Here is a 16,440-nt window from a genome sequence, read left to right as displayed (position 1 = left end):
GACTGCCGCCCCTTGCAGAATGCCGCCCCAAGCACCAGCTTGGAATGCTGTGCCTAGAGCTGACCCTGTATACAAGAGAGGGAACTGCTGGTAGAGTGTTCTCCACCTGGCACCTAAATTCCACATAATGCTTCTTGTTTGCATGGTCTGCCACTGCCTAGATTTGTGAACTTTCTGGACATGCTGCAAAGGGGATGATTTGCTCAGGAATTTGGAGGAAGGACTGGATGATGTTGGGCAGGGTTGTTTGTTGCTTCAGTTTAATGGTGTTACAGGCCAGAGCAAATTATAATTATATTGGTGATTTGGCAGTAGATTCACACTGTTCAGTGTAAGTAGTGGGGGCAAAAGACATATCTGACTTCAAGACTAAGCTTGATAAGTATATGGAGGGGGTGGTATGATGGGATAGCCTAATTTTGGCAATTAATTTAGCAATTGATCATTGGTTATCAGCAGGTAAGTATGCCCAGTGGTCTGTGATGGGATGTTAGATGGGTTGCGATCTGAATTACTATAGAGAATTCTTTCCTGGGTGCTGGCTGGTGAGTCTTGCCCACATGCTCAGGGTTTAACTGATCGCCATATTTGGGGTTGGGAAGGAATTTTCCTCCAGGGCAGATTGGCAGAGGCCCTGGAGGTTTTTCGCCTTCCTCTGCAGCATGGGGCACGGGTCACTTTCTGGAGGATTCTCAGAGGTCTTCAAACCGCAATTTGGGGACTTCGATAACTCAGGCATAGGCTAGGGGTTTGTTATAGAAGTGTATGGGTGAGATTCTGTGGCCTGCGTTGTGCAGGAGGTCAGACTAGATGATCATAATGGTCCCTTCTGACCTTAAAGTCTATGAGTCTAAGTATTGGTTATTATGTTTTAAATACTGGAAGAAGTGCCCAGAACTTAGGGCTTATGCTTTCAGCATGTATATTTTAGGAGTAAAAATAAATTTGTCAAATATAAATAAAATATGACCAAATCTATACATTCAGGACAGTAAAATGGCAGTTATGTGCAAAATAGTTTATATGTGGAAAACAGGCACCTATCTCAATGAGCACTTGCTCTGCAATGTCCAGGGTGTATGATAATAAGGTGATAAGTAACAGTCAGCATGGATTTGTCAAGAACAAATCATGTCAAACCAACTTAATAGCTTTCTTTGGTGGGGTAACAAGCCTTGTGGATAGGGGAGAAGCGGTAGCTGTGGTATATCTTGACTTTAATAAGGCTTATGATTCTGTCTCTCATGACCTTCTCATAAACAAACTAGGGAAATACAGCCTAGATGGAGCTACCGTAAAGTGCGTGCAGAACTGGTTGGAAAACAGTTCCCAGAGAGTTGTTATCAATGGTTCACAGTCAAGCTGGAAGTGCATATCGAGTGGGGTCCCACAGGGATCAGTTCTGTTCAGTATCTTCATCAATGATTTTGATAATGGAATAGAGAGTACACTTATAAAGTTTGCACATGATACCAAGCTGAGAAGGGTTGCAAGTGTTTTGGAAGATAGGATTGAAATTCAAAATGATCTGGACAAAATGGAGAAATGGTCTGAAGTAAATCGGATGAAAGTCAATAAGGACAAATGCAAAGTACTCTACTTAGGAAGGAACAATCAGTTGCACACATACAAAATCGGAAATGACTGCCTAGGAAGGAGTACCGCAGAAAAGGATCTCGAAATCATAGTGGATAACAAATTAAATATGAGTGAATAGTGTAACACTGTTGCAAAAAAAAGCAAACATAATTCTGGGACGTATTAACAGGAGTGTTGTAAGCAAGATATAAGAAGTAATTCTTCCTGCTCTACTCTGCATTGATTAGGCCTCAACTGGAGTATTTTGTCCAGTTCTGGGCACCACATTTCAGGAAAGATGTGGACAAACTGGAGAAAGCCCTGTGAAGAGCAACAAAAATGATTAAAGGTCTAGAAAACATGAGCTATGAGGGAAGATTGAAAAAATTGGGTTTGTTTAGTCTGGAGAAGAGAAGAATGAACGGGGACATGATAACAGTTTTCAAGTACACCTCTACCCTGATATAACACCACCCGATATAACATGAATTTAGATATAACACAGTAAAGCAGCGCTCGTGGGGGCTGCATGCTCTGGCGGATCAAATCAAGTTTGATATAAAGCGGTTTCACCTATAACACGGTAAGATTTTTTGGCTCCCAAGGACAGCGTTATATCAAGGAAGAGGTGTACATAAAAGGTTCTTACAAGGAGGAGGAAAAAAAACTTGTTCTCCTTAATGTTTGAGGATAGGACAAGAAGAAATGGGCTTAAATTGCAACAAGGATGGTTTACGTTGGACATTAGGAAAAACTTCCTAACTGTCAGGGTAGTTAAGCACTGGAATAAATTGTCTAGGGAGGTTATGGAATCTCCATTGGAGACTTTTAAGAGCAGGTTAGACAAACACCTGTCAGGGATGGCCTAGATAATACTTAGTCTGCCATGAGTGCAGGGGACTGGACTAGATGACCTCTCTAGGTCCCTTCCAGTCCTCTAATTCTATGACCTCACTGAAATATTTTACAGCCATTCTCTTGTACTCTCTTGTTTCAAGCTGAGCATGTCTGTGGGTTGTAGGGAAAGTGGCATGCCCAAAAAAGCACCTTGGTGCCAGTGGATATGTCATCTTATCTAGCCAACACAACCTTTCACGAAACTTTCGGGTTATCCTGCTATTTGTCCACACAACAGGAAACCACAAAGAACTACTACATAAAAGCAGCTTTAAGGCTAAGAACCAAATCCTGCCAAAAAAACAACAAGGGCAGACCCAACATCCACACTGAACCCCATTGACTTCAATGAGATTCCACATGGGTGTTCAAGGTGACCTGGACAATTCTCTTTTCAGTATGGGGGAATAAGATACGCCTATTTCTGTTATTCTAGGATATCTCCCCCATCACAAACAAAAGTTATTTTTTAAAGGAAACAATGGACAGATGGATAAACATCATTTGGGCCATGAAAAAATATTTCTTTTTATTACTTGCATTCATAGTGAATCCATTTGTTCTTGTTTGGTTCATCAATGACCTATGTATTTTCTCTCAGAAAATCTGCCTAACAATCAGTCCATATATTTACAATCTGTATCCTCACAGATTCCAAGACTTGCCTCACTTACTGGAATTGTCATTGCTAACCACATACAAATCCCAGCTGATGCATGAAAACTATGCACTGGAAAAGAATAGCAGTTTTAGTGTTGCTGCTTTTGATAAATTGCCAACAACTGACCATTTTCATGAGAAAAAAGAAGGCTGAGATTTTCAAAAGGGGCTGACTACATATAGGCGCTTGAAAAATGGTACCTAAACAAATGGTTTCATTTTCAAAAGTGCTGAGTGCTTGCCAATGGGAGCTGATAGGTGTTCTGTACTTTTGAAAAGTAGATCTCTTACATAGAAGCTTTTGGCTTCCATTTTTTAAACTCTTGGCTGGAAACTTCCCAAACACATTTTTTTTAAAACATTGAAGTGATGTGAACTGATTTTATCTAATCTGCACGACAGTTCTCAGTGAATTGAAATGAAACTTTTCATCTGATTATACATATCAGATTTTTTTCCTCAACTGTATCTTGTCACTTAAACTTTTCTGCATTACTAGACTGATGAAAAAGCTCATTTTATCCATCCATCACATTTCATCATGTTAACATCTCAGCGCTGATCTCACATGAGCTTCCAGGGAAAGTATAGAGAATTTTTCTCTCTCTTCTTGGGCAGTGGAAGTGAGAGAAGACAAGGCCAACATCTTGTTCTCATTGAAGTCAGTTAGAAATGGATGTGCACATACAAGGGATGGCTTTAGTCCTGGTACAAACGAATCAACATAAGCATATATTTATGTCCAACCCTGATCATATTTAACATGGTTGGCACTTACAGTTAAAAAAATCTGGAAAAATACAACCTATGATGGATATAAATAGAAAATGTCAAAAGAAAGTCCCGATTTCCTTCCATTTAATTCACTGTTTTAAATATCTTTTAGGTGCAAATAAAAAGTATATTTGAGCCTTTTTCCAGAAACTGTGCTAATAAAATACATGCCACCACTTGGCAAAGGAGTTCCCTTCAATAGATTAAATAATGATATTGTAGATTTCCTCATCTCCATGGAAAATGTGCACTAAAGTAACTCAAACCTAGTTCCCCAATCTCTAGTGGTAGAGTTTGAGGTTCACAGATTCCTAATTCTTGCTCTCTTTGCCCAGAATGAATATATAAGGCTATGTCTACACTTGCAGAGTTTTTGCGCTGTCAGTTTCACCGGTGATAGTGAACCGGTGAAAGAAAAGCACTGATTTGTGTACTCACTTACTTCCACAGGCGACAGAGAGTGTTCACATATGCAGCACTTCCATCGCTGATGAGAGCAGCGCATTGAGGGCTGCTATCCCACAGTGCAGCTCTCTCCATTTTGATGATAGGTCCTATCGGAAGGGGGCGGGGGGCATCAAGGGGCATCCTGGATCCCTGCACAGCCTCCTCTCCCCAAACACTGATCAGCTCCAGTAACTCAGCATTGCTCCAAGCGGGGAATCATTTGCTCTGTGGAGCAGGCATTGTCACCTGGCCAGATGATGTGAGCACTTGCCAAAAAAACAGGAGGGGGGAGTTTCAAAGTTCCCGGGGCTTTACAGGGGGAAGGGTGGGATGTCTGTTTACGTGGCATCACAGCTGCTGGCCAGAGTGGTCACCTAGGCACTATGGGATATCATCTGGAAGCTAAAAGCTCTGTAAACAGGAAGAATGTGTCTTCACTAGCACATCACCACAAAAGCATCACCAGTAAGAGCTGTATGCCTCTCATGGAGGTGGTTTTCTTTTTGGGGTGAAACTTTTGAGTTTCACCACAAAAAGTTATTGGCAAGTGTAGACGCTCCCATGGTTTTTGCGCAAAAAATGGACTTTCTGCTTTAAATGGCAAGTGTAGATGTGCCTTAAGTGAAGAAGAAATCTTGGTGATATAATAATATATACTATAGTTATTTCATTTGGTCAGCACTGACCAATGGATTTCCATTTCCATTATCATCACCTATTTCTAAAGGTTAATTTAAAGGAACTATGGGCATAATCTTCAGCTGCTGGCTGAGCTGCTCTTGACACTCTAATCAAATGGGCAGTGAGACAAAAGCAGCTTTACATCACCTTGATATCCTCAACACCGTGAGGCCAACTGAAGACTGGTTTGGCCCTCTGGCAATAGTGAACTAGTCTTTAGTCCAGTCAGAGAACACGAGTGCAGTACAACACTCCAGCCTCATTCCCAAGACAATTCTAATGCCAGAGGAATCCTCAGCTGACTGGGTAAACTGGTGTCTTTAAATCAACAGAGCTAAGAAGCACTCTAGAAGGACGATATTGCTATGTTGCTCTGAGCATAGCACAGCAAAGACAATACCAGATCTCAATTAGAGATAGGCCTCTGCTATCCCACAAAGTTCAGGATTGTTTAGGGTCACGCTTTATAGGCAGACTCCTCTCTAATCTAAGAAATTGAAGTTATGAGGACATATGTCTGAGTTTCTTCTTCTTGTAACCTTACTTATGGTGACATAATGTCCGTATTCATGGCTATAAATTGGATTGATAGGGCTAACACTTTATTCAAACCAATGGAATTTGAAGATGCACCTGGTACATTCAGGAGCAGTGCTTATGCACTTGATCAAGATGTAACTGGAACACTTATTTGGCAGTCCAACAATTAATAGTGATAAATGGTCCAGTGACAGGGGCAGAAATCATGGAAAATAATCTAAAAATTAGGATACTGTGAGCAAACAGAAAACTCAAGCAGAGTCACTGCATGCACAGAATAATTAACACATGAAATAAATGGCTACGGAAAGCATTTGAATCGATGAGTACAAATGAGTTCAGGAGACACATAGATTGTTCCCAAAGGAAAGGATTGAGAGAAGTTGTAAAAACAGCAGGAAAGTGGGATAAAGATCAATTTAAAAAAAAAAGGCCTGTTCCACAGATGGTCTTATACTGTGCTGGGAATGTCTTCTCTTCTTAAATTTAAAATTAAAGCAAAAATTTAACACCCGTCTTTGCCCAGCAGCATGAGTTGCAAATAGAGCATCAGCTCTGGCTTTTGATTTCCTGGATTTTGTCAGTCTGTCTCACACCAAACTTGCTTTTGCAATGTGTAAGTTTACAACTCCCTTAGTATTTACCAGTGCGAAGATATGCTGATCCCACAGATAGAGCTAGATTATGCCTGATCCTATCAGAGTGCTTAGGAGAAGAGGGATCAACAAAGTGAATGGAGTACAAGGACTATGCAAATCTGATGCAGCCAAAGGTGCTAGACTCCCAAAAATAGGTGAAGAGGAGGAAGTGATGTAGAGTAGCAGACTTCCTCTCCCTATACTCCAAGAGACATTGTGCCTCCAGGCACAATTAAGCACATTTGTTCCAGCACTAAAGCAAGCACATGAGATAAAAGTTTGATTTTTCTTTTCTTTTTCTCTGTACTCTCACTTGCAGCACACAACAGTTCTGCAAGAAATGGATCATTCACAAAACACTGAGAAATCTTGTAAAGGCCTTTAAACCTCTATCTATTTAAATCAAGTGGCAATTAAGCAAATCAGCTTTGTTTCAGCTTTCTTACTAAAGATATCATATCTATGTGATAAGCAGTAGTGAGCATAGTCTGTATGTATGTGACCTGAGGACCAGATGTTTCCTGGTTATAGAAGGATTCACAAAGGGAAAAATAAGCATGACCAATCTGTTTATATAGTGTGTATCAATGGGTGTTAAACTGGCCATAAATCACCTGTCTCTTCTAAAGAAGAGATTGAATACTTTGGCTTGGATGATACTGAATCAAATCTAGCAGACAGATGGTTGAGTTAGTTTAGCTGAAGGTGAGGAGAGAATGTTTTCTTTCTCCACCTACTTGTTTTATTCCTTATTGCTTTGATGCTATAAAAAGGTATCAATAGTACTCCAAAATCTTAGGGCTAGAGCATTGGGTTCAGACCTTCTACACTCACTGCCAGTCAGGAAGGAGGTGTTTAGAGGTGGTTTTAAGATGTCTTTACATCCCTTCTGACTGTAGGATTGCCATGCATTAGAACAGTCTCAAGGCATGATTTAGAGCAGCCCCAGGGAGATCTTGCAGATAGGGATGTAAAGACTGGCAGGGAGCCTGATTTCTCAGCTCCCCATACCACCTATCTGTGGTCGGTAGAAGCGCTCTGGTGAGGATACACAGTGCCAACAGAAGGAGGGTGACGTGGACATCAGCCACCACAGTAATTATATAGGTCAATTTAAGACTGCAGGGTAGACATGCCCTATGTCTCCTTCACCCTAAGAATGCCCTCTCCATGGGACGCCAGCAGCAGGGGAGATGCAGGAACCATTATGCCCACCCTATACAACCTGAGAATTCCCCCATGCTGCGGGACTCATCAGGCAGCTGAATACATCAACTTTACAGCCTTTTGGTACCAGCAAATAAGTACAAAGCAGTTGCACCAGGGATCAGAATCTGGGCATTATATGATAAATGTCTCAGAATGTAATCTCTTTGGAACAGCGTCTGTGCGGATTTGTACAGCACCTTTTCAGCACTACTAAAGACGAAGAAAAGGTAGCAATCCCAAGCAAGGACGTTTGTTGAGGTAAACATTTGGCTACTGTATTGATTCTAGAATTTGCCCTATTTTTTTCCCATTTCCAATGGGTATTTGATGAACCACCAAAAGGCTTTTTAATTAACTTTTTCTTTTTAAGACATCTTACCAGTGTGCTGCCATCAGTCCAGCGGAAGTCATGCTCAAACATCTTATCATTGAGGCCAATCCACTGGTAGTCATGTCCGATACCTAACAGGAAAGGAACCACAAAGATATTTTTATTAACTTTCCCATAAAAGGGAGAAAATTCATCAAAGAATAAAAAGAATTCCACAGAATGAATCAGACTTCCTGTTCTTAAATAGCTTTCACTAAGCATGCAAACAAATACTTACAGGCTATTTTTTAGCCTTTTTATTTTAACCCAGGAAATCTATAAAAATATAGTCTCTTACCTAATTGTTTTAAACTATCGCCTATTTTCCCTTTATCCTGCACATCCCAAAAGATCAGATTTGCTTTCTACCTAGCTGTGTAGTTTAAATGTCCGGCAAAGACAATTAAATGGGAAAAAAACCCTGCCTCACCAGTTTACTATAATTAAATAAGTATTTTCTCTTCCTTAGTAATATCAAAAGTTTTTCCATGACATTTACAGGAGAGATTTGCCAAACTCTTTGGCAGAAAGTCAGAGACCTGCAGACTTGTCAGGAGTCACTGCCAACTGCGCTAAGAGGGTATGTCTACACAGGATAAAAAACTCCTGGCTGGCCCAGATCAGCTGACTCAGGCTCTGGGGCTTGGGCTCTGGGGGTGAAAAATCTCTGTGTAGATGTTTGTACCTGGGCTGGAGCCCGAGCTCTGGGACCCTGATTGGGTGGAGGGTCCCAGAGCTCAGGCTCTAGCCTAAACCCGAACGTCTACACAGAGATTTTTAGTTACACAGCCCAAACCCTGCCAGCCTGAGTCAGCTGACCCAGGGCAGCCATGGGTCCGTGCAATGCGTCTTTTATCCCTATGTAGACATACCATGAGAGATCCAAAGAGTTTTCTTACAACATGATATTCAGGGACTGAATACCTAACCCAAGCATTTGTACAATTAATGAGGACTATTAGAAAATAACCATCTCCAAATATTTTAATCAATAGTATTACTCAGTTTGTGCAGGCAGCACCTGATGCTGTGAAGAGTACCACAGAGCTGAATCTGTCTTGTAATGTAACATGAAGTGACTGATGCTTTGTGCCTGTGAAACAGTATTTAAGATGGTCTGAGATTGTCTAAACAACGAGCCTAAAATAAAGTCTCCGGAATAAAGGGCTGAACTTCTTTGTCTTTTATTGTCTTTTTCTCAGAACCTAAAACATTAGGGGTAAAAAGTAGATTTTCTCTGAAGATCAGGTAATGATTAATACAAAATTAACAGCAAAAGGAATGGCCGAGAATATGGTGTCTTCCTTTTAAAAATCAAATGATGATGCATATTTTAGAAGGGAAATATGAAAACTATTCAGAGGTTTGAAGGGTGTTTTCTCCACATATTTTACTAGCTTTATATATCCTCAATCCAGAGTTGCTCAGAGGAATCCTAATGGTACGTACGGTTCACAAATATCTGCTCTTCATGAGACAAGATGCTTGTCAGGTGGGCTCCCTGGAGACGACATTCTCTTTCAGCTGCATCCCATGTACGACGATGGGCAAAGTATTTGTAGCATTGTCCTTGGAACTTGTGCCAACCGTAATCACAAGTCTCTGTATCTGTGACAAGTAAACAAAATCCACCCCTTAAAATATGCAAGAAATGCACACAGTTGAGTTTTATGCAAGTGGACAGAGGATTCTGCTATTTAAAGGCTCAGGAAGACACACAACCTAAGCCCCACAGATGAAAAAAAAATCACTGATCCTGTAATTCTTATTCAAGTCTTAGGTACTTTTATTTACTAAATTTCACCACTAGTCATAAGGAAAATTATGCTTTGCTTGTTAATCTGGAGGTTTTTGATAGGTATTATCACATATACTGGATCCTGAATATCCCAAATGGGAATTATTATCCCATAACTCTGAAAGAATTAAACACAGGTGCTCTGCCTGGACATAAGATTGCAGTGGCGCTATACTTTTTATTTTATTTTATTTTTGCTTACTTCATCAAATAATTCTTTGAGTTACTCTGTTCCATTACTATGAAGGACTGTGGTTGAAAATGGCCATGGAAAAAAGTAACTGTCATTGTTCAGCTAGCAGATGCAAAGTTGAAGTGCTATCTCAGCAAAGATTAAGGTTGGCCAAAAAAAGGGAGTAGACTTAAGTAAACTTGAGGTTTCAATTTCTAAAGACAGCTGTAAAGCTGGAATAGAAAGTAATGAACTGCACATTGTCTGTGCTTGGATGAGGAGTGGTACTGATAAGAATACACTATAGATAGGAGCTCACAACAGCCAATATTTCAATTCAGCTAAAGAGAAATAAATGTGAGCTTTGGAAATGTAGCAGTTTCTAGGGTTGATATCAACTACAGTGTCAAGCTAAGGCAGCCACAGACAGAACAGATGGTGTAAAACTTCCGTATTTATTTTGGTTCTGTGCTTTCACTGTGCAAAGTGATCACACGGAAAACTAGTTTTATAGTAGGAAGGGTATAGAAAGAGTGAACCAGCTCCTTGGGTTTGATGCAGGACCCAATGGGAGGAAATGTCTTTGAGGAGGAGTCAGTTTTGGGAAAGGTGGTCCCAGCATGATTTAGTGAAATCTAAAGACTGCTCTGAGTTATGCCGCTTGGAATAGTACCACTTCACCAGCTGAGGATCACCAGAGCGTAGCATGCTCTCATCTCACATCTTTCCAAGCATATGAACATGCCCCTGACTCAACCTCCACTGATCCCCATGTTCCCTCTGCCAGAAGGCACAGAGCCAGCTTTCCACCACCTAAGGATTCCCCCACACAGCTCTGCATCACTCCCAATGCAATGATGTAGAAGTTGTGTATAAATTAGATTTATTTGGGGAGCTTGCTGGGGAGGGGTATTGGGATTTTTGCTTATAAGTCAATGGCACGATTTGACCCAAGGGACTCCAGCTGCATGTGAGGGAGCAGTAGCCAGATATTTATACCACATGTGCCAATTCATTAACTAGCACATTCCTTAGCTTTTAACTGGAGGTCATGTGTCAAAGCAATTGCCATACTACAGTAAAACTGGTTAGAATACACATACATTTTTATATTGGACAAGTCAAGCTATAAAGAAATTGCTCATACTTGAAAGAATCTCAGCTATGGAGTATGTAATCTACAATACTGATGTTTTTTCTAGCTCTAATGATGTAGGCACATGCAGCAGCTGGAAGTTCATCTCCACAATCTGGGCAGTTTTTAAGTTTGGTCTGTCTGTCGCTGTCTAGAGCTTTTGTTTAACCACTCAGCACTGACTAATTGTGCTGTATCCTTCATGGTGGATACTTCAAATGTTATTGCTTATCTTGTTTAGGAGCCTCATCTCCCAGAAAGGAAGTCAAATAACAACAAGCAGATGTAACGCACGGAGAGGGGGCTCAGGGATTACGCAGAATTGATCCATCCCAATCCAGTGACTATCCACCAGGGAAGCCAGCTAAATAGTGTTTGAGGGGCCAGTGAGGCTTCAACACAAGGGAGACTAAGTTCAAAATAGTAAGTAATATCAGACCTTGACCTACCACCAATGCTAGAAACACACACTGTTTCAAAGTTCTTCTCTTTAGCCTAAGCAATTGTTATTAACCTTGAAGAAAAGAGGGACTGTCATTTGTTTACCAGCCTCAGAAGATCATGGGTGAATATTCTTCTCAGAAAACGAAGCATTTGCCTACAATGGGATTTCAGCCACCAGTGAGATTGTGCCAATGCAAACACCTAACAGAGATGTGGGCATTTCAAACCAGGATAGACTGCACGGTTGCTGCATTGCTGTAAGTGGTGCCTATGCTAGAAGCCTGGACTGGTGCAGCTAAGCAGACACTGAAATCCCACTGTAGTTAAGGCCTTAGTGACAGCATTTGGTAAATTAGGTTTTTCTTTTTTTGTATCACTATATATATATATATATATATATATATATATATATATATATATATATATATATACACACACACACACACAATTATTCTTTCAGTAAGTAAGCAAGCTATAGGAAATGCAAACCAACCCAACCAAAAAGCAATGAAATATGTAGAGCCTGATTCATCACTGCATTACATAGGGTTGAATCAGTCCCTTATTCTCTTGCCAATGTGCATACCCTCCCATTGACACTGCTGTGAGAGATCCACACGTGTATTAGCAGGAGAGCTGATGTCTTTACTGCACATGGGAGTCTAGCTGCAGTGATGGCAGTACGTTTCCAATCTGATCTGTGCACACTTGTGAACAATTGATGTGGGAGGACTTAGCCAGACTACATTGCATGCATACGCTTTATTTTCTGGAAGGTAATCACAGTTTTCTGTAAGCTGATCTCAAAATGTGTTGGAAAGACTGAAACACTGCTTGCTATGTTTATGGTGTTTTAAAAGTTGCCTTGCTTGCCCAAAGGTGTATTATAATTTAGAGGTTTGCTTTCAGAGATGTGTGCCAGGAGTTACCCACACACTTCTGTTCCTCATAGCAGCAACTGTAGCTGTATAACTCTCCAAACATTGCATTAAAAATGTCCCCCTTCGGTGAAGTATATGGGCAGGTAGAGCTTTTTCAACAGCAGCAATAGGTTGCTGCCAGTAGCTGCCAGTAGCTGCCATGTCTTCAAACAAATTCCATAAGAGGCTTAAGAAACCAAAGGCTGAAGCACAGATAGTAGAATGTAAAGTGACTTGCTCAGCTGTGAACTCTCTCAGTGACTCTGGATTCAGGTAATGAATGAAATTCAGAGTCCCATTAGACCAGACGTCTCAAAGTGAAACTTCATCTCTAGTAAATATTCAAGAATCCCCCCAGCTGTGAGATATAAGCTAGAAACTGCCTGTTTCCAAAGAGAATCCTTGCAATAAACCTTTCTCCACCATTCTGCTTTCCCAAGGTACTACAACTTGGAGAAAAAAGTAAGTCAGCTGAGGAAACAGTAATCACAAACATTTGGACAGGGATCTCAATTTTGAAAAGCAATGCTGCTGATAATGAAGAAAACATTTGTTTTGCTTCGGGAACTTGGAAGGAAAAAGAAAGTCTTGTTGTATTACCCCAGTGAGGGATGTCTACTAACAAACGCATATGTGCCATTTTGGCAATCCGTGAGCACAGCTGCATTCAGTAAACAGGATAAGCTATGCGAGTGTCTGCAGAGATTCAGCAGTAGGGAAGCCAAACTTTGCTTGAAGTTTAAACCAAAAATGCAGCACCTTGAGAGCAGGTGGACCACAGTCAGAATAGCAGAGAGGGAAAGAGATGAAAGAAAAGGAAACTTTAGCCAGAGCACGAAAGTGCGGGAGTAGCAAATAGCAAATCTGTTCTTTCTGCTAGACACTCCAGTACCATATTCCAGAGGATAATGGCCAAATTTTGGGCCGTCTTCACCACATTATATGGTATCCTACTACCCAAATACTCCCACTGATATCAATGGGGCTATTTGTGGAGTAAGGTACTTCTCAACCTGAGCAAGGATAGCCCAATATTGAGAAATCATCATGGGCTACATTATGATGCACTTACAGTGACTATTAACTTATCCTATGACTAGTCCCACTAACTTCTGGAGAACTGTTTCTCATTGTGAGGAAGGTTATCATAGTTTAGCCCAATAAAACATAGCACTTGCACAGCAGCACTTTATATTTTATAAACAGAAGACTCCAGGTTGTGAGCTCCTTTGTCTAGACACACCAAATGATTTCCCACCAAACTTACACTGATATAACTCCCTAGACTTACTGCCAACTTATATGGGAAGTGAGTGGGTTCAGATCCACTGCCTCAGTCTGCAGTCACACATTTCTTGGAAATTTTGCATTGAAAAGTGACAAACAAAAAACTACCTGCTCTGGTAACCAGGTACTTTAAACAGATATAGTAGTATTTTGAAAAATTGGGGAGTATGGGTAAAAAAAAACAAAATAAGTGACAGAAAGGGATATTTATAAAAGAGAGCAGGTGTATTTAACTGCACCAGTAGTTTAGTCTGAATTGGAAAGAATATTGTCTCTCTGAATTATTCCTTTAGTTTATAGAGGGGATGATATCTTGATTTTTTTTATGCCTGACAACTTTCTCTCACAGTATTCAAGAAGTAGTTCTTGGCCCAGATTCTCTGATTAACTGTGTTTCATATTGGTGAGACAGAGGAAGGTGGCTGTCAGGAGTCAGTTATAGTTCACTGGTTCCCAGGATGGATCTGTTCCACCCTAGGCGCCAACATAGATGAGAGTACACAGGAGCCTGCTCATCCTTCACCAGCTGGCAAAGGTCCCTAAAGGTCTATATATCTGCTGAGCACAGCTCTGGGCCATACTATCTCCTAACTCTGACATGCCCAAAACTGTGAGTGAGTGGGGCAGGAACACACTACATCAGCTGAGAGTTCCCTCACCCTGGGGGAATTATCAGCTGGCCATATCTGGCTGCTTTCTGATCTCCGACTCCCTTTGTCTCCTATCTTCAGGCATGATTTTCAGAAGTACTGTGCACTCAGCTCCCATTAACTACAGTGAGATTGTGGATGCTCAGCACTTCTGGCTAAAGCGCCCTTAATCTTTATTTTGAAAACATGAATAGAATGTATTGCAAACAAAAATAATAAAATAAAATGCAAATAACGAAACATAATGTTTGCATGCTCACTCACACCCCTTCTGAGGCATTGAGGTGACATGTCCTGTCATTCTGGCCATGTTTTCAATCTAGCAAAGTCAGGGTTGATGCCGTGAAATAAAGACTCCTTGCCAGACAACTGTGTCTGAATTGCCAATACAGTTTTATTTTGTCTGGTGAAATGGAAATTTGGCACTGAATGCTTTTCCCAGGTCCCAAACCACTGCAGGACTTTAAGTGGAGGAAATTTAAATTCCAAAGCTGAGTGAGCAGAGGTCTGTTTCTCATTGACAAACTAGGAAATGTTCCCATTAACCACCTAAAATGTATTCTCAGGTTGGTCATAAAATGCAACTTGAAGCTACCATGATGCTGAAGGCCATTCAGTAATAAGGATTTTCTGGGGGGAAAAAGAGAACATTTATTCTTTCTGTTATAAAAACATTGTCAAATTCTAGTCTTAGAGAACAGATTCAGAAGGTCTTTCAAACAGTGGGCTATGCCAGACAACTGAAAAGTTGAATTGTGATGAGAGCTGGAGTTAGTCATTCTTCAGACGTTTCAACTCTAACAAACATGCCCCTTCCCTTTAGGCTCACTTGGAAAAACTGCATTTCACCCAATAGGCTCAGGATGAAAGGTAAGCCTGAAACTGACAATATTTATGCAACTCTATGTAGAGAACTACTTGATTAATCTGTGAGTGAAACCAGTCAGTGACAGAAAAAGAGGAAGAAAGATATTTTTGTTAACCTGGAAAAAAGCACACCTTTAAGCACCATTTCTTTTTCTCTTGAAAACGTCTCTAATAATTTTAACAATGGGCCAGATTTTGCCTCTCTTACATACATCGAGGAATATCTTACTGTGTGAATAGTCCCATTGAAATCAATAGGACTTCTTGTGGCATAAGGTACTGGAACTTGGAAGAGTAGTGGAATGTGGCCTGTTTCTCTGAGTTTACCGGCTTGGAGAGCTTCTTACAGCTCTGTTATCTTCATCTTGTACCCTTTTTCTAAACTATCAAAGCGTAAGTCAGCTTGGAGAAGCTGGGAATGCAGGTGCCAAGGTGATTCTGCCTATCTACTTATGTGGGCCTCTGATACAGTTGGTAGTGGTGGCATCTTGGTTTCCAGCTGACCATGTTCTAAATCAGGGGTTCCCAAAAGTCTTTCATATTGTGAGCCACTTTGTAAAACATAAGCCCTGTCACAAACCCGCTCTCCTCCCAATCACAATCCCACCCTTCACTGCAGCAACTTGAATGCTTAGTTACAGGATAAAGTGATATTAAGGCAGAGTTGAAGATTAAAAATGTACTTACTTTAGTATGATTACTGTGGCTATTTGGATATCCTCCTCCCCACCCCCCATTTTGTACTTATGTTGTTTATTTCCTCTCCATGAAGGTAACACTTAACATTTATTACTGCCACAAAAATCTGCCTTCATTGCTTGTGGTCTGTTGTTCAATACTCTTCCGGTAAATTTACAGTTTGTTTGTTTCTGTCCCGCTGTGCATTTGCTGCCCTTCTCATGCTGGTTTTGTTCTAAAATTTGATCATGGGTGAAGTGAATATATAGTAAAGAAACACTTGACATTGTTGAAATAGTCATGTACAACCTGAAGAGGTATGCTGGAGGGTTGGGGTTTTTGTTTGTTTGTTTGTTTTTGTTCAACTGGATATTAGAGCCTCCAGAATTCCTAAAAAAAACCTGGAATGGGCTAGTAACAAGTGCCACTGCTTGAAAACGGACACATGGATCACCTTTAAAGCCCTTCACAACATTGTTCTGCCCTACTGATCTATTCTTGCGTCCAATCATGCTTCTCCTTGCTGCCTCTTCTGATCCACCTATTCATTAATTTCTCCCACAAACACCAGAAGTTGCTTCTATCCTGCCTCTTGTACAAGAAATATTCTCCTAATTACTCCAAAGAGGACTAGACAGGGATGGATGGGGTAGACAGCAGAACCATGGCCAGCCATGCAGATGGTGGTATGCTGC

At 40.8% G+C, this 16,440-nt stretch overlaps 1 protein-coding gene across 2 annotated transcripts in view; it reads right to left on the bottom strand.

The window, feature by feature from the left end:
• Positions 1–16,440, bottom strand: part of VCAN (versican) — a 149,084-nt gene that overhangs the window by 15,296 nt on the left and 117,348 nt on the right. For both annotated transcript variants that reach the window (XM_039544097.1, XM_039544096.1), the window contains 2 exons: positions 9,244–9,402; positions 7,804–7,886 (listed from right to left, as the gene is read on the bottom strand). In XM_039544097.1, the coding sequence (XP_039400031.1) occupies positions 7,804–7,886; positions 9,244–9,402 (242 nt within the window). The remainder of the gene's footprint in view (positions 1–7,803; positions 7,887–9,243; positions 9,403–16,440) is intronic.

The sequence above is a fragment of the Mauremys reevesii genome, linkage group 6 (genome assembly GCF_016161935.1).
Source record: "Mauremys reevesii isolate NIE-2019 linkage group 6, ASM1616193v1, whole genome shotgun sequence".
Taxonomy (NCBI): Eukaryota; Metazoa; Chordata; order Testudines; family Geoemydidae; genus Mauremys; species Mauremys reevesii.
The sequence above is the reverse complement of the archived record's forward strand: the minus strand, read 5'-3'. Positions and strand labels throughout refer to the sequence as shown.